At 42.3% G+C, this 23,261-nt stretch overlaps 1 protein-coding gene across 1 annotated transcript in view; it reads right to left on the bottom strand.

Moving 5' to 3' along the window:
- flncb (filamin C, gamma b (actin binding protein 280)) overlaps positions 1-23,261 on the bottom strand; it is a 60,167-nt gene that overhangs the window by 6,496 nt on the left and 30,410 nt on the right. Inside the window, exons 17-43 of the mRNA XM_028451584.1 lie at positions 23,132-23,222; positions 22,878-23,047; positions 22,592-22,709; positions 22,213-22,475; positions 21,541-22,138; positions 21,073-21,246; positions 20,103-20,265; positions 18,523-18,683; positions 18,275-18,442; positions 18,044-18,167; positions 17,813-17,969; positions 14,777-14,966; positions 14,679-14,702; positions 13,917-14,164; positions 13,693-13,792; positions 10,138-10,278; positions 9,720-9,848; positions 9,026-9,199; positions 6,461-6,622; positions 4,003-4,206; positions 3,782-3,934; positions 3,563-3,685; positions 3,118-3,372; positions 1,442-1,711; positions 1,085-1,222; positions 794-909; positions 450-582 (exon numbers count right to left, since the gene is read on the bottom strand). Coding sequence (XP_028307385.1) covers positions 450-582; positions 794-909; positions 1,085-1,222; positions 1,442-1,711; positions 3,118-3,372; positions 3,563-3,685; positions 3,782-3,934; positions 4,003-4,206; positions 6,461-6,622; positions 9,026-9,199; positions 9,720-9,848; positions 10,138-10,278; positions 13,693-13,792; positions 13,917-14,164; positions 14,679-14,702; positions 14,777-14,966; positions 17,813-17,969; positions 18,044-18,167; positions 18,275-18,442; positions 18,523-18,683; positions 20,103-20,265; positions 21,073-21,246; positions 21,541-22,138; positions 22,213-22,475; positions 22,592-22,709; positions 22,878-23,047; positions 23,132-23,222 — 4,747 coding nt within the window. The remainder of the gene's footprint in view (positions 1-449; positions 583-793; positions 910-1,084; positions 1,223-1,441; positions 1,712-3,117; positions 3,373-3,562; positions 3,686-3,781; positions 3,935-4,002; positions 4,207-6,460; positions 6,623-9,025; positions 9,200-9,719; positions 9,849-10,137; positions 10,279-13,692; positions 13,793-13,916; positions 14,165-14,678; positions 14,703-14,776; positions 14,967-17,812; positions 17,970-18,043; positions 18,168-18,274; positions 18,443-18,522; positions 18,684-20,102; positions 20,266-21,072; positions 21,247-21,540; positions 22,139-22,212; positions 22,476-22,591; positions 22,710-22,877; positions 23,048-23,131; positions 23,223-23,261) is intronic.

The raw sequence follows: 23,261 nt of genomic DNA on the forward strand, positions 1-23,261 counted from the left end.
CCAGCTCCAGTCAATGCTCAAACCAGACCAACTCTTTTGTCTGCACTTTGTACCAGAACTGTCCCTATATTTAACAAAAAACTAATTACCGTATTCCTATCATTAACTCTGTCTCATTGCCATTAGTAGGTTCATTATTATGTTGAGCAGGAATAACAGCTCTAAGCGTTCCAGTCTCACATTTAAATATTTCCCTGAATGTTTTTGCCAATAGATATTTTCAGGCTCTCTGGATGACAGTTAAATTTATTTCATTCTTTTTTGGATCAATGATTCCCCTACACATGAGTTATAGAGACCCACTTTAACCCAGAACATTACAACTCTGAATTAACTAAAGTCCTATCAGCTGATTTAAATGCCTGTGATTTTTTTCATAACGCCAAATGGGCCCAAACAAGACCCCTGGGGGACTCCACAGACCCAACAGACCTGGCATGCTGTCTTACCAGTGTCGAGCTCAGAGACTACACATTCCTCGGTGGCTCCTGATGGCCGGTGGATCTTAGCATCAATCTGCCCTCGGGCGCCATTTAGTTGCACAGCAAATGAGGCCTCCTGACCCACCTTCAGACTCTGATCCTGTTGGACCAGATGACAGAGCCAGGAGTTAGTGAATGAGCTCAAACTCTATTCTTCTACACCTCAGTCTCGGCCTGTTTGGGATGTGTAACAAAAGTCCTCTAGTGTCTCTGTTTAACATAGTAAAGATCTATCTTATAAACTTAGGTAAAGGTCTGCATAACAGACTTTGTCTAGGTTAAATGTTAAACTTGGTAGAGGCTCCTCTGACCTGCAGGCTGGTGATGGTCAGGCGATGAGCGTCTGTACACTGATTTGTGATGGGAACGATGAAGGGAGAGTCCGGTATGTGCTCATCATTAAACTTAATGGAAACTTCGTATTCACCTGAAATGAAACATTCAGGAGCTGCTGTGAAACCTTGAGAACACACTTATGAAATGCTGTCAAAGCAGAGCTCAGGAACAGCTGTCAGTAAAACTGTTCTGCAGGACAACAGCAACAATATTAGTTCAATATTGAAAGAAGAAAAAGATAAAGGAAATAAATGTTAAAACCTCACCAGGTTCTTGCACCACATAAGTGACTCCACACGATCCATCTTTACGATCCTCAAAAGTGATCTCTGCCTTACTAGGTCCCTCCACCGCGATTGAAAGACCTCCAGCCCCGGCCTCTCGAGTCCAGATACTGAACTCGGCTGAAAAACCCCAAAACAAAACAGAAAGAGGTTGAGCCTGAAAACTGAGCAACAGAAGAGCATTGAAAACCTCAGAAACCATATCAGAGAAGTAATTTACAACATTGATCTAAGGAAAATTGAAAAAAAGCAATGAAAAGATAACATAAATCAAGTACAGGGTTATAATATTCAACAAAAACTTGTCAGGTGAAAGCCAGAAGTTTTATGATAACCCACCAGGGATCCCGGCCACGCCTTGGTCCAGTCCAGTTCCCCCAGCCCGGACCTTGTGCGCCCCCCCTTCACCCAGTGGTCCCACTGTGAACTGGAAAGGGCTCCCAGGAACATGCTGGCCTCCGTACTTAACATTTACAGCATGGGGGCCGATTTCCTGAGGGACGAAGCGGACACTGTACGTACTGTCCTCTCCAGTAATGATCTCTGCTTCTGCTGTTTTTCCAGTGGGACTTGTCACATGAGCTGTCATTTCCTGGTTACCTGTCTTCCCTGTGGGAGAGCGCAAATGTTTTTTTTCTCATGAATCCATTTCAACACATATCAACATCTCTAAAGGAGAGTTTTTGAACCATCTCTGGTACTGAGTGAGTTACATTCAGCTCTGAGATTTTGTCCAAATTATTTAATCCAACTTTTAATTGAATTTTGAAAAGTTAAGATAAAATGAGGTGGCCTTTGGTCAGTTGGTCACATCTTTGTAGTGTTTTCTTAAAGCTGTTGGAGATTATATATTTTTTATCAGATAAAGACATAGTCTAGGCTTCATAGATTAATAAATCAAAGATTATTTGCTTGAAAAAAATATAACAGGTTGAAATTGCCATTCAAAAGTTTGTTTTGATCTCCACTGTAAAAACTCTGTTTAATGACATTGTTGGGAAAGTTTCGTGCATTGCATTATGGAATGTAGAGTCCCGTAGACGGGTGCATAAAAGTGTTTTTACTTCATTCTTACCGTAAATGAATTCTTGGGTATGCCCCCAAAACTGCCAAAGTGACTTCCTAACGCATTATTTTCATGGACTGAAATTTATGGCAAAATAATGACGGATGTTGATTTTGAGGCTTACATGGACAGATTAAAATCCGGCCGAAATTGAACATCTGGCGAGTGAGGTTATATCATGGGGCAATACCAAGAACAAACTAGGACAAAATTGTGTCAATCCAAACTTCGTCCTCCTTGTGTGGTGAAGAAACACAAAACATCATGGTAAGAATGAAGAAAAAAAACACTTTTATGCAGGCGTCTACAGAATTCCACATCCCACAATAGAATGCCCGAAACGTTTCTGAAAATTTATAGTGGAGATCAAAACAAACATTTGAACCACAATTTCAACCTTTTACATCTTTTTCTTTTCTCAAGCAAATAATTTTTGATTGATTGATTTATAAATTATTATTGATGTGTAGTAACTGAATGTCTGCTATTTAAAGCGTCATAGAATATGAAGCTTGCTAATGAAATGACAGGAAACCAAATGAAAGAGCTTTTTAAAGCAGTTACAACAGTTAGCACTGCAAAGTCTTTTATCCAAGAGAATGTCATCATTATGTCACTCTCCTTCTGCTCGTCTTTCTCTAATAATAATAATGTATAGCAGTTGGATTGACTCGCTCAACATCCCAAAAGTGTTGGCCTGGGTGAGATTCAAACTGGTGACCTTCCAATTACTAGACCGCTTCCTTAACCACCACTCTCTACTCAATCTATATGGTTTTATTTGTATACCTAACATCAAGCAGACTGCTACAATAATAGATGATAAACAACTAAAGGTCCAGTTTGTGTCAGTGATGGATGGACTGCTCTCCTGTGTCTGTGCAGGGTGTTTGTGGAGCCTGTGTGATATAAAATGTTTAGCTCAGTTTACAGTGAACACCATACACACCATCTTGCAATGTTGGCCGGCCAGCTGGAATCCCATTGAAGCCTCCAAGACTCTCCCGTCCCAGAAAGTCTCCGAAGACATCCCTGAAGGGGTGGCCCCCTACCTCCGTGCTCTCCTCCACTCGTACCTCCCTCTTGGTCTCTCCTCCTTGAGTTTTGCTGATCTCAGTGCGCTCTGTCCGAGTGTAGGTGTGGCTGCTGCGTGTGAAGGTCCGAGACAAACGCTCCTGAGCAGATATTGTCTGAAACCAGTTTCCTAATGGGCACAAAGGAAGTCAGCAGCAGGAGATGGCAAACATTGATGGAGGAGTTGATGTCAGGACTTTTTAATTGTTTTAAATGATCTGTTTATTTGATATGGACATCACAATTAAATTGGTTACAACCCAGATGTATTAAGTGTGTTAGCAACTGTGCTAATTTGCAACACTTGTCCACAGGCTTACCTGGTATCTTGAGATTAAGGTCACAAGTGCTGCCCACGGATGCAATAGACGGTGCCTGACGCTTCCTTGTGATGCTCTCCTTCATGCGACCCTCTCCAAACACCTTCACTGTGAAGGGACTCCCTGAATTCCAAATGAATATTTCATAGAAAATAAACTAATCAACATGAGTAGCAGCAGATACCAACCTGTTCTCTCATTTGACCCTGCACCTCATACCTGGGACATGCTGGTCAGCAAACTTGATGTTAATTATGTAATTTCCAGGCTCAGTGGGACAGTAGGTGACTTTACACGTGCCGTCATCCACATCTTCACAGTTGATGTCCACTTTGCTTGGACCCTCAATTGACAGACCAAGACCTCCATAACCTGCAGCAGACAGACAGGTCAGACTGAGGACAAGCTGTTTGTCTGTCACAATAGGCTTAGATTCTGACCTGCACTCCTGGTGTCCACTGTGAATTCCAATATTTCTGAGGTGTTTCCCTCCACCAGGCCCTGGCCAAACACCTTCACCCGTCCTGCATCTCCGATCTCAGACTGACCCACCATAATCTTGAAGGGGCTGTTGGTCACATGCTTACCACTCTTCTTCACACTCACCACGTGTTCGCCTACTTCCTTTGGCGTAAAGGAGATTCCTGCAGAGAACAGCAAAGCTATTCATATAACTAACTGAGTATTTAAGCATCATCTACTGATACAAAACCAAACAATTTGAGAAAGGTTTGATTTTGTGTTCTTTTGAACTGAACCATAAACCTGTATAAGTGGTGCATACTTTATTAGGGTGGTTCTGAACTGGTATTGCTTCGTGATCTACCATTAACAAATAAAAACAGGTAGCAGCTACAACAATAAATCAAGCAAAATATTTTTACTTCTTAAATTAATTTATTAGGAACTTATTTCAGCTTAAACGTGACTCATTAATTCAGACGCAGAGCAGTGTTGGAGATTACGTGGTATTTCTGCTGTAGTGAAGTATACTGAACAAAAATATAAACTCAACAGTTTTGGTTTTGCTTTCATTTTTTGTGAGCTGAACTCAAAGACTCTAAAACACTTTCTATATACACTAAAGACATATTTCTTACAAATATTGTTCACAAATCTGTCTAAATCTTTTCCTTTGCAGAGATAATCCATCCCACCTCACAGGTGTGGCATATCAAGGTGCTGATTAGACAGCATGATTATTGCACAGGTGTGCCTTAGGCTGGCCACAATAAAAGGCCACTCTAAAAATGTTCAGTTTAATCACACAGCACAATGCCACAGATGTCGTAAGGTCTGAGGGAACGTGCAATTGGCATGCTGACTGCAGGAATGTCCACCAGAGCTGTTGCCCGTGAATTGAATGTGAAGGGACACATATGGCCCTGGGGCTGATACATTTCTCGCCCCATGGACTGTGCTCTCCATGCACCTTTTTCAGGTTGGAGGGCCAGATTCAAAAAGATTTTACGGGGGAATAATTTGGTGGAATGTCCAATTGAATGACCAGATGTTTCCAACTTCTTTGGTCAGAATAAGTTATTTTTAAAAACTGCTTCAGACCCTCCTGAGTAGTTTTTACAGCACCACCTTTGGTGAGGCAACTCGTTAGGAAGATGAAATATGTGTGTTTTTCTTCTTTCCGTTTTTCCGTAGGTACCCTGCTTTATGGAGAGATTGAAGATTATTGGTGCTTCTTTTCTGCTTTAGTGGCTTTTTTTCCTAACATTTCCTTGGTCGTCACCTCTCTTGAAGCTTATTTTCCAATTATCTCCAGGAAACCAGTGAAGTTACAGCCTATTTACATCTTTCACCTTTTGAACTCTGAAACATTCCATCCCATAGTGGTAGATAATGTTCCCTCACCAACTTCCCTTCCAATGTCCCTTACAGTTGCTCCAGAGTGTGGGTCAGGTCAGTGTTCACCATTTCTTATAACTTTTTGTCAGCAGCACTGGGTGAAGTTACAAGTGGTCAATGTCTGGAAAGTCACCTTTAAATTACAGGTTGAGGGGGTTGGTGGGTTCAACCTACGATGTTTGCTTCACTGTTGTAATTTTTTTGCTTGATTTTCCATTTTGTGTTAGTAATGATTTGCAATAAAAAGCTATGATGTGCATCCAGTTCCTGTGCTTCACTCAATCCCAGGTGATTTTATTTTATTTTTTTTATCAATGCATGGCCTTTGACCTTCTTTTCTTTCAAACACCTTTTCATTCCCTGGTGTATCCTCAATCCAGTTCAATCATTTCCTGAGCAACCATCTTTAATCCACAAGGCTTATGGGTTTACTGGGGTCGAGGTCCTGACCCATGGCTTCTAAACTTCTGACGTAGTATATAAAAAGAGCACTCTGCCAAATATCATTATTATATTATCTTGATCAGTGATCCTGATCATGGTACCAGCACCATTCACACTTTAAAAGCTTGGAAGAAATTTCTATCACCATTAATATTGATTACAGTAGGTCCTGGGGTAACTCAGGAACCAAGCAACATAACTGAGTCAAATTTCATGAAGATCAATCTATTACGAACCAGTATATGAATCTTTTAAATTTCACAAATGATAAATTATCAGGATTTTTCGATTTTTTTCTTTTTAAACTAATCCAGATTCAGTATATTAATATGGATCCCCTCCAAAATTTAATGGAACCTTGGTCTATCATTGGCTAAAATTTTGTCAAAATTTGTAAAGTACTTTTGACGTAATTCTGCTCATGGTCAAAGAAACAAATAAACACCTGTGAAAATATTACCTCCTAGGTTGTTATGACAATCTATAAAACAAATAGGATGGAGTTATTGAATGCTCTGTGGCTTTTATATCAGGCAGGAGGTTCATTGAGGCAGTGACACTAAAAGGCATTTCCTCACTAACTTCCTCACTAACCAATGTGCCTGTTGGGTAGCCTCTTCAGAAGACATGCTTCCTCATGTCCAGACGGCGCCATGATGGTCGCCATCAGACTGGTTAGGTCGGTCTCTGTGATCTTCAAAGACACGTCTGACGCTGTGCCAACGTTGAGCTGAGTCATGTTTAGAAAATCTTCACCTGGACAGTAGAAAGACTACTTTTAGTAAACATCAGTGAGAATAATCGTCCAAGCAGGTCAGGCTGGTATCATATGATAAAGCAACCTGAACTAGTCCTAATAACGTTCTATTTCACCCTTTCTGACTGCCAGAGGTGGTGCTTCAAGCACTGGATACCATCTTGTAAAGACGCAGGTCGAGTGTAATGCCAAAAAAGTCACTTGTGAGCCCGAGGACCCGGTAATACTATCTGGTTCTGTTCGAGGTACTGTCTCTTGAATCTTCTCGCGTACGCAAGTTGTGTTTTGAGAGCGTCGGTGGCTTTGCTGAAAAGGAAGCTCATGGTTTATCTTGTAGCCGCTCGTTGGTAGCTCCGTGACATATTACTGTTGGAGTAGCGGAGTCTCTGCCCTCCAGGAGCTACAGCGGCTTGTCCTGGTAAGCTGTAACTCACTCCCGCAATGGTCAAGGACGCACTGGTAAGTTGTGAGTACAGTTTGGCCCCCCTGGGTGTAGGGGGGTGGATTGCACCATTCCTGTGTGGAAGTTGTTTGGTACACACCTTGCGGAGGTGAAGGCAGCTTGTTGTACTTGCCGGGTTGGATGAATCAGGTTGCGGACTTCCTATCCAGCAGCAGTTCTCAATCGGGGGAATGAATGCTCCACCCAGAGGGAGTACTCAATATCTGAGGCCTGTATGGCAGGGCGAAGGTAGATCTCTCTTGCTCCCTGTGGTTCCCTGGACAGAGGACACCAGTCCACTGGGGCTGGATACCAGCAGGCCAGGCAGGATTCTGTTTCCCCTGCGATGTCAGCTTTGTTGTGCTCCACCTTGGAGTCTACCCAACAAGCCAGACCTCCTGTCCCAACAGAGAAGTCTGATCTGGCATCCCAAACCTAATCACTTACAGCTGTGGGTCTGACCACTACAGGGCCCAAACCGCTACTAGGTGAGTGCTCAGACTCTGTAATCTATAAGCTCCTTAACGCCAGGGCTCCTTCTACAAGGACGCAATATGAGAATAGGTGGCGGCTGTTCTCAGCCTGGTGTATGGTATGAAAAATAGGGCGAACCCTACACACTTCTCTGTTCCGGTAATCCTGAATTTTCTTCAGTCGCACTTGGAGAAGGGGCGTTCTCCTTCCACACTGAAAGTGAATGTGGCAGCAATATCCTCCCAGCATATGCGAGTGGAAGGTGCTACCATGGGGGCTCATAAGCTGGTGTCACTCTTTCTGAAAGGGGCTTTAAGGCTCCATCATGGGATCTGCCCTCAGTTCTTGAGGGATTGTGCTCTCCCCTCTTTGAGCCCTTGTCGCAGGTGGGGTTGGCATGGGTGTCAAAAAAGGTGGATTTCCTGCTGGCGATTAGCTCTGCTAAGCATGTGAGTGAGTTCCATGCATTATCAGTCAGTGAGTCATGCTTGAGGTGGAACCCAGACGGGTCTGGGGTTACTCTGTAGCCGAATACAGCCTTTCTGTCCAAAGTTTTATCAGGATCCCATAGTAACCAATCTATTCAACTGGCATGATTTACACCCTCAGTTGAAGTGGGTAATGAGAAACCAAGCTTGAAAGCTTGAAAGTACCTATACAACAGCTACAGCAAACTTTCGCTGTTCAGACCAACTGTTTGTCACAACGGTCCCAGAAAGGGGCGTGCCTTATCCAAACAAAGACAAAGACTTTCCCACTGGGTTGTTGATGCCATCACCCATGCATATTTCCCCACCACAAAGATTGAGGAGCTATTCAACGCGGAGCATAGCCACGTCATGGGCTGCTATGAAAGGGGTGCCCCTAGAGGCAAATTGTAGCATCATAGAAGTCGCCAAACACATTTGCAAGATTTTATAGGATGAACGTTGCTGTCCCACATCCCCTGAGCATGGTTCACTCCCATTGCTCTACACAACAGGTAGGTGGTTGATGATGATCACTCATGACTTTGTTGGTATGATTCATCCAATGCTTGAAGCACCACCTCTGGCGGTCAGGAAGGGTGAAATATAATGAGAGTTATGAATTTAATGACGGTTCTATGAACCCTGGATGACCGCCAGAGCAGTCAGTCATTCGGAATCCTCAGTTTCGCGAGTAGATTCTAAAGAGCCAGTGCCTCGGACGGAACCGGAAGTTATAGACTTACCGGTTCCTCAGTGTCACACGTGACTTTGTTGGTATTACACTCAACCTGTGTCTTCACGTGACGGTATCATCCAGTGCTTGAAGCACCACCTCTGGCGGTCATCCAAGGTTCATAGAACCGTAGTTACGTTGGTAACTCTCATTTTGTGTGCAGCCCATCAATGAATGGCGGCTGTGGAACTAGTTTTGATACCATCAGTTCCATAATTATTATTATTGCATGTTATGATCAAGTTGTGACAGTTAGAGGATTGGTTCTGAAGGGGGTCAGTACCTGTGATCCGTGCTGTGAAGGGACTTCCTGGTATGTGCTGCTCGTCAAACTTCACAATGATGTTGTAGTCTCCGGGTGCGGTCGGCAGGAAGGACACTGAGCAGGTTCCATCTTTGTTGTCTTTGCAGCTAATTTCAGCTTTGGATGGACCTTCAACAGCCAGAGACAAACCACCTGGAGACAGAAACAATGTGGGATGTATGTATGACTGACGCAGTTGTGGGCGTGTGTTAATTATTCTGCCTGTGTATTTATATGCAGTGAGCAGCCAAGATCGTCAGTTGGGAGAGGAGCGCCTGGTGTTATGCGGTTTGGATAAATGAGTAGAGACAGTGTGAAACTTTAGGGTTGCTGGGTTTGGGACGGACTGACCGGTCTGGGATTCGGAGACCCAGGCCGGTTGTTGTGAACGTGGGTGCAAAAATTGAAAAGTTTGGCCGCTCTGACACCTGTGTCCACATCTGTCCCATCTAAATTCACAATCCACCCTCACACTTGTTTTAGCGATCAAGACCTGTCCTTGTTACAGACCACAAAGATCACCAACAAAACTTGAAAACCAGTTGATCTTGATTGGACCTGTTTAGAGAAGGATTTTGGCACCATAGCTTTTGTTTGGTACATGTAAACTATGTAGGATCCTCCATTTGTACAGTTCCTCATAAATATCCACATCTTTTTGTGTTTCGTGTACCTTCGCCAGCATCTTTAGTGACGATGGTGAAAGTTGCCGGTGTGTTGACGATGCCATGGCTCAAACCAGATCCATACGCCGTCACATGGCCACTATTGATGGCGTCAACATAGAACTGAAGAGGACTACCTGTAACCAATGAAACACTAACAAATGTTGGCCCAGGACAAAAAAGACTTTGCAATGTTCATTTTGATAGAAACAAAGCAAATGGAAAGGCTGCCATCGGCCCCTTTGACAACCACCAACACTCACACACCACATTCATATGAGGCAATGTGGGTGAAGTGTCTGGCCAAAACACACAATGACAGATACAACTAGAGCAACTTTCACCCCACTGTTTTAGCAAATATAACTTGTATGTACTGGTTGGTGGGTGGCGGTAGGTTGAAGGTATAGCTACATTGATACACACCAAGAATGTGGCTGCCGTCATACATGATATCCATTTCATGCAAACCGCGTTCTGTTGGGGAATATTTAACCGTTACAGTGCCGTCCTTGTTGTCGGTGATGTGAGGCTCAGCTGTTCGACCAGACGGCATCCGGATTTTACCTAGAGCAAACAATAAACATAGTAAAACAAAACAAGCCTACATGTGATGCAAGGAGTTTTCTTCAGACAGAAATAACTGAGATGAATCTTGATGAGTGAGTTTTAAGTATGTAAGAACCTTTTTTCACCGTCATATGTTAAAGTATTGCTGAGTACAAAACTTTTTGTTTTAGGAAGGTTTTTTAGGTAACTCTGATAACTTCTTTCTTTTACTGACATGTTTAGATACATTATCTTTGCTTCTAACCAAAGCTTAATTTCCTTAATTTTCCCAGATTTTGACCGGCATTTATTTGATTGGATCCAGCAACTAATTTTTTTTTTTCAGTACCTCATTTGCTTTCAGATGTTTTGATTACATTTTTAAGTATTATATTTTGGATATGAAGTCAGGCCACGCCCACGCTATATCTAAAGTGTGATTTTGTGCAAAAATGGAAGGCAGTAGAAAATGGCAAAAAAAAAAGGCAGTTAAATTTAAAGAGCTTTTTTAAGCTAAAAAGTGAAGTTAAGCCTGACGTTAATAAGTCCAAGGTTGTTTCTGTGGAAATCGCAGAAGAGAGCAGCAGCACAGCAGCAGTTAGCGTGGCGAGTAGGAGCATCTGTAGCACATAAAATGACAGGACACAGGAAGAGAACTATCCATGGAACATGAGGAGGACTCGGGGACAGAAAGAAGAGAAAGAGACAACGGTGAAAGTTCTGGTATGGACATTGAGACTGGGGAAGTTTGGATTGAGGAGCTGGCTTATTATTATCATTATTTTTTATTTTTTTTCAGGCATGTGACATTTAATATATTTTGTACAATCACATAAAGTACATAAACATAAATATTCATATACCCACACACATCCAAAAATATATACACCATTTGATGTTAATAAATAAAATAAATTATATCTTGTGAAAATATAGTTATACAAATATATATAAACTATGTTTAATTAGACCCACACATACTTATCAACATACATAAATACACACATACATACATATCTCATATCTGATTACCTGAAAAGGGGTAGGAAGAAGTAAACTTATCAAATCCTACCTTTTCTCTAATATTTAATAGTTATATGTGATAATTGTGTCTGTATTAAAAAATTGTATTTTATAAGTAAATATAACAGTAAGAATATTATCTTATATAGAAGACTTATATATACAAATATACAAGCATATATACTCATATACAATACAATACACATATACAATATTCACACGCACACATATTTATCAGATATACACACAATCACATATATAAATGCAAAATGTCAAGTTTGCATTCATATACATTCATTCACACAGTGCTCCCCTTCCCAACATGCCTGTAAACACCCAAAACCTATACAGTATCTAACATTATATCTACAATCACCCGTGTATAATCCCGTTTGTAGTGTAAGAGACACCCTATAGTTTCTTCACCGTTCTTCATACCTGTATTCGGTTAGTATTTGAAGTTCGAGACAAGGCAGGCCTCAGCTGTGAAATATCTAAAAACATTTTTTTTTGCTTTTTTTTAAAAATAAATGGTAAGCACGTGTTTTATTTTCATTATCTGCTGTGCTGCTGAATCATCAGAGGAGTTATGGCCTTGTTGTTGTAAAAGTAACTATTTTGTATTTATGGGTTTTTGTGTTTTGAAAGTTTAGTGCCTTTTGTGATGAGTGGCTAAATTAGTGGTTATTTTTGCGCTGTCCGTGGTGCTGAAACATGGCAGATTTGACAGCTGTCACTCAGAGTGAGAGACAGATGCGCTCCTTAACGGGCGATTGTCCATGCTTCTTTAATGCTGATTCATCATTCTTTTATTAAACATTTAGGTTATTTGTGTTCACGTAATATTATTGGCGCATTTAGTTGAAATGAAGCGACAACTGGGGTACAGTTATTAGTAACTATCATATTACCATATTACTATCAATATTTCAGTCAACATCCTCCGGAAGCATACAGGTCTCCCAATCTATATTAACAGGCTTTGTTACCGCTTAGCAGCGTTTATAGCTGCTATCCTATTAGCCTTGGGTCACCTGTGGGTTCAGCTAGCTACTTAATGTAACAGTTTGTTTTATTAAGATCCCCATTAGCTGTGGCAACGCTCTTATAGTTTAAGGAGGATACAAACAATATATTATAAGAAAACTTACCCAGCAATGCAGGAGCATGACTGGTCCGGGAAGTTTTTGTTTTGATAGTTGTAATCTCCCCTTCATTGTTTATTTTAATATGTTGAATATATCCCTCCACAGCATATTGTAACCCCTTTTGCCTGGATCTGGAGGATATCGTGCAGGTATTGCTCCAAAAAGAGTCACTAACACACACCGGTAGTCTTCTTCCAGCCATTACAGACGAGACCAGGAACATAATGGACATCCCAAAAGTAAATAAGGGGGGCGGGGATTTTGCGAAAGGTCAATCAAGCAAAAATTGTCGGAGGTTTAAAAGTTTTACAGTTTTTGGAAAAACAGTGATGTACTTTAAATTTTGCATTGCACAAAGTTTTTTTAGTATTAAAACTGAATTTCATTCTAATGTTTACAAGCTTTTACTCCACTATCAGGACTTTTGGCCTCTTATTTCAGCTGAGGCAATCTGACATGGGAATGGACTTTCACAGATGGAGAGAAACATTTTCTTGAAAGAAGAAAGAATCAAGGAGGAAGAACATGCAGGATAACAATAGGTATCTAGAAAGTGACACTTTTGAGGGTTTTCTGTCACAAATATCCTGTTGGAAAGTTCAACTGTTGCTTAAATTAGTGAAAATGATTAGAGAGAGAACTGCAATTTTCTCGAGCAAAGAACAGTTATATTGTCACAAAAAGGATTGTATCAGACAAATGTGAGAACTTGTCTAACTTTTTAATACAATTAAAAAAAGTCCTTTCACCATATTTTGTTCAAACATAAAATCTGCCTCACAAGCAAATTGTGAGTTATTCTGTCTAAAAATGGGCTTCCGTGATAATAGACTCCAGTTTTGTTTTTTGTACTTTTGTGTAAAAGCACTAATATTTTTCAAAAAAAGACTAAGGTGTGAATATTTTTTGTGTTTCCAAGTTATCAATGTATGATAACAGTACTTGTTAAATTGAGTATTATTTTTCATGTACCTCTTTACTTTTACTTCTATAAAGAGCCAGTACTTAACCCTTCATGAGACATTTTACCACAAATACCTCATCATGGATTTGTGTACTTTGGCCACATCTGGTTGTTTCCTTTTTTCATTAGGGTGAACTAAAGCTTAATATAAAAAAGAGCATATCTAAGGAAGTGGTGAACCAAGAAGCAGATGAAAATTTACAGTGCCCGTGGCATTTACAAAAAGTAAAGCTAAAGCACAATTCCAAACCAAACATTTAGGTAGTAAATAGTAGAAGATAAAGGCAGCATTCTGACCAGTTATCTGTCCTTTCTGCACCATGAAAGGAATCACCAGACTGAAGGGACGCAGCAACGGCTCAGCTTCTTCCCCGGAGCTGATGGGATCATTTGTGGCCTGAGGCACAGCAAAGGGTGGAGTGTCACAATGAGAATAAGTCATGAAGCTTGTATATCACCAAACCAAAATCCTTCCCCCTCCCTTACCCCATGCGTCACACCTGCTGGAGGCGGACACTAACCAGAACAAGGAAGGGGCTGTCTGGGATGTTCTCGCCTCCGAAGCGGATGGTGATGATGTACTTTCCAGGCTCGGGTGCTGTGTAGTAAATGTCGAAGGTTCCATCTGCATTTTCCACAACGTCCACGTCCAGCTCCGCTCCATCAGGCGTCGACACCCTACACGTCACTTTACCTTTACCGGCTGCTTTGGCATCTACAGTAATGACAGTCTCCTTCCCAATCTGAATGGTTGGTCTGATTCCCGAACCTAATAGGATAGATGCTCCGTGAGCAAGACAAAATAATCTATCTTCATAGTCTCTGATATCAATGAATGTATGAATGATGAATGTTCTCCCTCTAATACTCTCACCACTTAGGTCACTACGCTGGCACAGCAGTTTTCACTCCTCTAATCAATAGCATCACATTAAACCAACGTTGCAACCAAAATGGCTTTGGTCTTACCCTTCTTTTTGGACACCAGAATCAAATTCATCCTCTGACAGCTTGTGACACTGTCCTGTTTGATTGTTGAGTTGAGAAATGAGGGAATTCTTATGCCAACAGATGGTTGATTTTTTTTTTTGCTTGAAATGTTTGGACTATATTGTTGATAAAACTCATGCCTTAGGTTTACCTGCTCCACCAAATGACCTCAGATATTTTTCACCTTTGAGACTGATTTCCTTATCTTTGACTATTATACGTTGAATTACAAAACAAACTGTGAAACTGTGATATGGACTGACTTAAGGAAGAGAAGAAAAAAAAGATCTTACCCATTCCATGTCCTCCGATTGACACTGTCGAGAAACACAATCAGTGAAACACAGTCACCGGATGCTGATTGGTGATCAGAATAGTGGGCGGAGCCTACCTGTGATGAGGCACTTGCTGGCATCACCTGTAGGCAGCGCATAGATTCGGTAAGGAGAGGAAGGGATCTCGTCCCCTCCATATTTTATGGTGATGGTGTACCGCCCCGTCATGTCGGGGACATAGGATACTGTATATGTTCCATCATGATTGTCCCGGATATTTGCCTTCTTGGGTGTTCCCTCTGGGTCCTGGATACACAAACTGGAAGTTAGAAGGTTTAAAGCTAATAAATAGACAAACAACTGCCAATCTCCAACCATCCACCAATAATCCCAACAACGGGTTCAAAATGGTCAAACTGAGGTTTACGTCAAAAAGTTATATATTTGCTCAAAAAAAATTCTGCTATGAAAAAAACATGTTTTTATTTTCTCTAACATGTTACAAACTTCCACTGATGAAGTCATTACTATCTATTACCACTATGGAATTGTGACATTGTCAGTTTTCTAGCTCAAAAACAAGGATTTATCTGACTTTTTCAAATACAGGAGTCATTATAATCATAACCATAAGAGGGCAAAACATACAGCTAATCCACGCAGAGATTGAAGACTATCATCAAGATTCATCTTTGTAGATAATGTGGTTTTGAAACAGACATTGACATATTGATTGCTGTCCAAAGCAGTGAAGTAACATGCTTAACTGAGCTGCACTTTGCAGTAGTGAGACATTGAGTGTCCGAGCATTTCCTTAAAGTGTAAGTACACCCCCAGGTTTTTGCTGACCTGCCACTAGGGCACTAGGGGGGGAATTCAAAAAATGTATTGATTATGGGCGTTGCTCCTGGAGCAGATAAGACACGCCCAGTCACGGCAGCCGGCCCCACAAAGTTGCACAATGAGTGCACTGCTGAGATGTGCTCAACTACTACAATCACAGGCACACACAAACCCAACATGACGCTCATCCTTGCACAGACTATGGGGGGTGGATCGCTTCTAAATTCATGCGCACCAGTCTATCGTACCCTACGCCTGCACGTCTGATCTACGTTTCCCATAGACTTAAAATGGGTAGACGGGCACAATGCACAAGTCACGTCTGCATGTGTGCTTGCAGACGTGTTAACGTGTTAACACGTCTGCAGATCGTCTGAGTCAGATCGTTACTGTGATTGGACAGGATACAACACTCACACACACTTACTGACTTGCACACGTGTGTACGCCTGCTCGCCTTTTTTTCTAAGTGTTTACATGTCACGCAGATGGTGCTACATAGTGAAGTGCGCCTGATCGCTATAGCTTCACTCACGCCACACCTGCCACTACACCCAACTACTTAAATAAGGTAAGTTTAGTGAAAGTTAGGCAGGCAGTTACGCGTGCGTTAAACTGGTGTGCATGAATTTAGAAGCAATCCACCCCCCATACAGACAACCCCACAGAACAGGCAAACAGACCCTGGTCTCCATGGAATGAGCCCCCAAAAACCACGTCACGCACTTATACCAGTGAAATGGACACACAGCGACAAGAAGTAAACGCAGGTCCGCGCACACACACAGACAGATGGGGATACACACAGGATGTGGCTGTACATACATATATAGCTTGATTAACCATCTGATTAGGCCAGAACCAGGTGTTTATAGAAGCACAGAGCAAGAACAATCACCGCAGCTATACGCAGTTTACAGGGAGATGTCAATCAATGCTCACTGAAGAAGCACATGTCCCTTTTACCAGCCTTTATAGGAGGGGCGGGGCCAAAAGTGACGGTCTGTGATGACACTGGGAACCAAAAACATCACCAAAAACCATCTCAGCCAACTGTAAAATTCAATGTCAATAGCCGGCATTCTACTCATAGAGGGCATTCACTCTGACATTTCACAACTAAAAATGTTAAATTTAAATACTTTAACTAAAATGTGAAGAGTGGGACTAGGATCAAGACACAGGAAACACTTTCCAGTGAATCCTTCACAGGTTCACTACCCACTGAAGGTGAAAACCTGGGCACAGAGTATTCTATTTAAAAACCACACAAATATGAGCAAAATAATCATCATCATCCAAGTGTCCTCAGCGTCAGCAGAGAGTTTGCTTCTGTTTTTGGTTTTGTTCTTTATTTTTCACTTTTTTGTTTGCTTTCCAAAAAAAAGTTAGATTCAAATATTTAAACATGAATAACCCTCATGTGTATATCAGTGCAGTAATTTCCATTTTCTCCAGTGGGAGTTTGAACCATTAGAGGTGCCATCTTTACTACTCTCTCTACGAGCTTTCCCAGTCAGTTTGTGCAACTGAATACGAACAAAATCTAAAGTGTCTATCATAGAGTATAGTGAAATTTAAAGACTGCATCAGCTTGTATTGTTTTGCAATAAGATTTGACATAAGCTTTTGGATGTCTGCAGATGGTTGGAGAACGGTGACTGTGTCAACTCACACAGAAAAATCTACAGGTGAAAAATGGAGGTTTTAGTGCAGCACTTGGAACCATCTACTGTTAGTGTCAGTAAACGTGGAAAACCTGCAGCAAACCTTTCAACTTTTTCAGTCATATCATACAGACTTCAGAGAAAATGTAGATGATTGAAGCACGTTTAAAAGGAAAACTCTCTGTGTTAAAAATGAGCATGTCGTGCTGATACAGTAAAACCACCACAGAAGGGTTCTTGTGGGGTGGGATGGTGCGGTGGACAGTCAAGGACGGGAAGGGATAGGGGTAAGAGATGATGACGACAGTGACGAGTGGCAGTCTTACAAAGCCTCTCCTCAGAATACGGAAGGGGATGGTTTTCTTTACTATGTAAGTCTGCCAGACCCTCCAGCCCCAGTCCTCCACAGAGAGCGAGGCCTCACGCTGGCACCCATTGGGACCCTGCAGGCAGCAGAGCACCGAAACCTCCTCAAACAGGTTTAACATCAAAACCCTTTGCATAGAAACCCACAGTCAGGTTCCAAGTCCTCCGCAAAACTCGGCCACTCTATAAACCGGGTTTATCGTAAGTAACAAAGATGTTGGGGAAGAAAACTGATAATTTCAAGGTTTCTCACGTCTGCTGTTCTGTGAAACTCACTACAATCTGGACCATCAACAGTCCTTCTCCAGCATCTCGGGCATCAATGGTGAATTCAACTGGCAGACTGGCAGGAACTCCAGATGCATTCAGACCTGGACCGCTGGCTCTGACTTTACTGGCATCATAAGTTGGCAATGCTTTGATCTTAAACGGACTGCAAAGAGACACATGGAAAGTTCAGATGTCAGATAAAAGAAAACAATACTTGTGGTCCACAAAGACACCAACCTTTGAGGAACCTCCTGCTCTGCATACTTGACACAGATTGTGTATGGACCATCACTGGAAGGTGTGTAGTTTACCGTGTGAGTACCGTGTCCATTATTGATGATGCTGACAGGTTCGGAAACTCCTGGATTGAAAAAACAAAGGTCTGCTATGAAACCCTGAATACAAACACATCCTGTCTCTAAGGAGTATAGGTGACAATGATATAATTAATACAATCAAGAGGCTGACCTGTCGGCCCATAGAGCTGGACTTCTAGTGGAGCAACGCCAGCTTTGCTGCTGTCCACAGTAAAAGTCTGAGGAATGTCGCACCTGACGGCACTTCCAAGACCTGGACCTGTACAGCAGACTTTACTTGGATCTACCAGCTCTTGAACTGGGACACGGAACGGACTTCCTGTAAGGTCAATGGAGGCAAAATGGGATCAGAGCAGAAAGACCTGCAGGTGTAATCTCAAAGCCTCAGCAGGTCCTCACTTGGGATAGGTCGGCCCCCAAATGTGATGTTAACGTCATAATCTCCGGGAGTGAAAGGGATGTACTCCACGCTGCAGCTGCCATCTTTGTTATCCTTACACAACATCTTGGCCTCTGATGGACCTTCAATGGCAAGACCCAGGCCTCCAGTCCCAGCCCCCCTACAGATCAGACAGAAAACTTTAACATTAGGAGTAAACTGCACCGACAACTGCAGTGCAGACCAAAAAAGTAGACCAGTCATTGTTCTAGAAGGATCCATGAAATTGTCTTCTACAAAGCCATTGATATTGCAACAACACGTCATAAATAGGGTAAAACTAACATGTCTTATGGCGGTCTAATCCCTAAATAAGTGTGACTAATCGTACGCATCGTGAATTACACTTCTCAATCATGGAAAGAGCCTACATCACAGGATGACAAGGACACTTTGCAAGAGACTGTCAACTGATATAATTTCCTGGCAAAAGAGTTTAGTAAGATTCACTTAATTCATTCACTGCGATTGATGTAAATATACGTCATTTCAAATCCAAACGCTTGCTGCCAATTACGTATATTTACGTTAATTGTGTTTCTCAACGGGGTTGCTAGGAGACGGTGTGACGAGCTCTTCCATGAATATCAGACTTCTACTATGACGTAGTGACCAATTGGTGCAATGTAGGTGGCAGCAGTGCACTTTTGGATGAGAGATTAGCCATGATTATCACCATCGCTGTGGAGAGAGAAGCTAGAGACGAGGCAGAAAATGGCGCTATGAGGGAAGTTTGTGAAGCTACCAGAAACTCACAGCAACTCACACTCGCGCAGAGCATGTGTGGACCTACGTGGACTACTGAGAGTGTTGCGATCGTGAAAGAAAACTATCAACAAACTGGGGCAAGCCGTGAGACTCGGCATGTCCAGGAGGAGGAGGAAGTTGTGTGTGAGGACTGACGAGGGGAGAGACTTGAAGGCCTAAATACAGTAAGAAAACCATACAGCTCTGACCCAGATAGCAAAATAATAATAATTTTGCCATCAAAAGCCTGGTCTCGGTGTTGTTTTTGTAGTTTTATAGAAGGAAACCAATGTTGAGGTGTCACTAAATAAAAAAAAAAACAATTGTTTCAAAGTCACTGACAGGATTTTTCAGAAAAAGGCTTCTTTCTCAACTTTTTGCTCAGAAACTGCCATTTTGTGTGAAACTACCTAAATTCAACTGCTGATTACGGAAGAACAAAACAAGTGAGAAACAAAAAAAAATTTCTAGTGAAAGTAGAGAGTCTATTCTCTCAGAATCAGATTTTAGATTGTCATAGTACAAAACATTCTGTGGGTCTTTAAAAATCAGTCAAAATGCTCTAAAATAGCTGGCAGTGAGGGGGGGCTCTATCCTGAAAATGGCTGGCAATGAATTAGTTAATGCAACTAGGAAAACAATTCAGAGCACTGAGAAACAAAAAGGTTTGAACTTGAGCTGTAAATGTATCACGATTAAAGAAAGGCGTGTATGTCTGAAAAAGCTGCATTAATGAGCATAAACTTCTTTAGGTTAGGACTCTTTAGCTTATTAGGATGAAAACACTAGTTACTTGGTTTCTACGATGAAGCAATTGGACTTGTTCACCAGTCCTCCTTCCAGGCCTGGACCAAAGGCTCGGACTCGAGTCGGATCGCAGCCTTCGATCACTGCAACTTTGAAGGGACTTTTAGGCACCAATATATCATCAAAGAGGACTTCAATCAGATGGAGACCTGCAGGAGGACAGGTAAAGTATACATTTCCACACAAAGCCTGCAGAGTCCACCTGAAAATACATGTACTTATAATCTAGTTTACACAATAAAAAAAGCAAGGTGTATCTGCTCTGTGAAGACCTAATGCTTGTTGCTTTGGTTACTGACTCAGTCAACTTCACTAACTTATTTGAAACAACTGACTTGATTACGCGTGAATAAGCAAAATCAACTGAGTCCTTGCCACAGATGTACAGCGGAGCACGGAGCAGTTACGTATCCAGTGAAAATCTGGTGTAACAGTTAGGACAAAATACCAAGACCAACAGACCAACAATTTGATCTATGCAGTCCATTGCAGTATACTGTGTGCAGATCTGTGCATTGGAGAAACAAAACAACAAATACACCAACACATGGCCCAACACAGGAGAGACCACACCTTAGGGCAGGACCCACCATTTCACCTACATCTAAGGAAACTGAGGATAAAGAGGATAAAGTTGAGAGAAGGGAAAAGAAAGCCCTCTTTGAACAAGGGACGGGCCTTGTGACAGAATCTATTCACCATCATCAATCCAATCATCTGTTCACTCCTCAGATGGCTCACCACGGAAGAAAGATAAAATGTCTTCAAGTAAAACTTCAAGTCCAGTTTTATCAACTGAGCAACCAAAATCAGCATGACACTGATGACTGAGAACCATAAAAAATGTACAACTTAATACAGATTTACATAAAATTCTTCTGTCCAAATTTCTGGCATTGTGCTAGTGCTCTAGATATTAACCATCTCTGCTGTCATTCCAAACCAACCCCCCTCACCTTCCTCGTAGGGCGTGTAGCCCACTCTGTACGTCCCGTCCTCCAGGTCCCTAATGTAGGTGTCCGTGCTGGCACCAGACGGATTGGAGATGTTGGCTTTAATGTGTCGGCCACCCCTCGAATAGTGAGCACATGAATCCACAATAAAGTGTGTGGTCACTTCCTTCAGGACACCTTCAACAGTGAAAAACAGATGCACACATAGATCAGTGTGACATACTTTTGGTAGATTTTTTTATTGTCATAACTGCCGCTTTATCTGGTCACTTTATTTTATTTGTATGATAGTCAATTTACTGTACTCTGTATCTATTTATTTATCTTTTTGATTTATATTCTGTGCCTTGTACTGCTGCAACACCTGCATTTCCACTGTGGGGATCAATAAAAGATAATCTTTTCTTATTTCATCAGATAGTCTCTGTGTTCGTTTTGTTGTGCAGAGTCCAGGACAGCCATTGTGCTCACCCCTTGGTTCCACTCCTGGTCCATAAACCTTCACCCCACTGATATCAACAGCCGGGTCCACATGGAGTTGGATGGGGCACTGAGGCACAGCTCGGCCACCGTACTTAATGGTGATGGTGTAGATCCCTGCGGACTGAGGTATGTAGCTGATGAAGTAGGTTCCATCACCATTGTTCTGAAGGTGGACTTGAGCTTTGGCACCAGAGTCTGAGATTATCTCAATGGTGAGTTCAGCCTCTCCAGCTTTGGAGCAGTCCACGGTGAAGGACCCGGCCTCATGAACCTTCCCCCGCTCCAGGCCTGGACCGCTAGCCGTGACTTTGCTCGAATCAAACACAGCATGGACCAGGGATTTGAAAGGTGAACCGGGAATGTGCTGGTCTGCAAACAGGATGTTGATGGTGTACTCTCCCGGTTCAGTGGGTAAGTAGGACACCGAGCAGGAACCGTCGCCATTGTCCTGGCACTCAATCTTAGCCTCGCAGGGGCCCTCCACAGTCAGACCCAAACCACCAGTACCAGCACCCTTTGTGTCAATGGCAAAGGGAGCTAGTTTCCCCACCACACCAGCTTGCAGACCTGGACCATATGCATGCACCTGGGAGGGAGAATCAAAAAGTAAAAGCATACCAATAACAGACAGGAGGCTTTGATCATTTAGAGTAAAACTACCTTGGAGGGGTCAGGGGGCATTATGCCCTCCATACTGAAGGGACTCCCAGGAACTGGGTTCTCGTCATAGCTGATGTCCACACTGTATGCACCCTCCTCAGGAGGAATATATTTTACCAAGTGAATTTCTTTGGCAACGTCTGGCTCAAGCTTGCAGGGGATTGGTCGACCCGAGGGGGAGGTGATTTTCACACAAAGTTTGCCCAAACCTCCGGCATCGACAGTACTGATGACAAACTCCTGGTCTTTTCCAACATCCACAGCTCCGATCAGAAGACAAAAAATTATTATAAAAAGGGTTCACTTTGTCACATAGAAGTTCGCTTAGAAATCATCAACCACTTAGATGAGCTACTAGCCCATAGTAACATAAACTCACTGCTGCTTAGGCCCTGGACTGAGACATGATTCAGGTCCAGAGGGGGGGCAACCATAATGCTGAACGGACTCTTAGGGATAGGGTCTCCACCATGACACACAGTAATGGAAAGTTTATCCTAAGAGACACACAACATGGAGTCAACACAGGTGAACACACAGCACTGACCAGACATGGTGTGTCAGTCAAAGTGGTTTACATGTTCCCTGCAATGCATTTTGATGGTGAATGTGATTCTAGCGTTACCTACTGTACAGTGTGATGGTAGATGTGGTTGTCATGTTACCTGCTGTATGGCTGTGTAGCGGACAGTGTAAGAGTAGTTGTGGTTGTCAATTATCTCAAAGTCTCGAACCGGGTCTTGCTGTGTGGTTCCAGTAAACTGGACCTGAGGTGTGGCTTTGCCGGCTCCCTTTGTGTAGATAGTGAAGTGAGTGGGTTTACCCATCTCCACACCTGTACCAACACAGAGAAACACACACGCACAAAACGTTAACACATAACAGCTCAGACATTATATTTTGAACCAAAACATCTTACCATTCCAGTTGAGTCCAGGTCCCTCTGCTCTGACCTTAGCTGCATCATATGATGGATCAACCTTTATTCTAAAAGGGCTGATGGGGATTTCCTTTTTATTTTCCCCCACAAAAACAGTTTGTTAGAGACC

Source organism: Gouania willdenowi, chromosome 6 (assembly GCF_900634775.1).
Source record: "Gouania willdenowi chromosome 6, fGouWil2.1, whole genome shotgun sequence".
NCBI lineage: Eukaryota > Metazoa > Chordata > Actinopteri > Blenniiformes > Gobiesocidae > Gouania > Gouania willdenowi.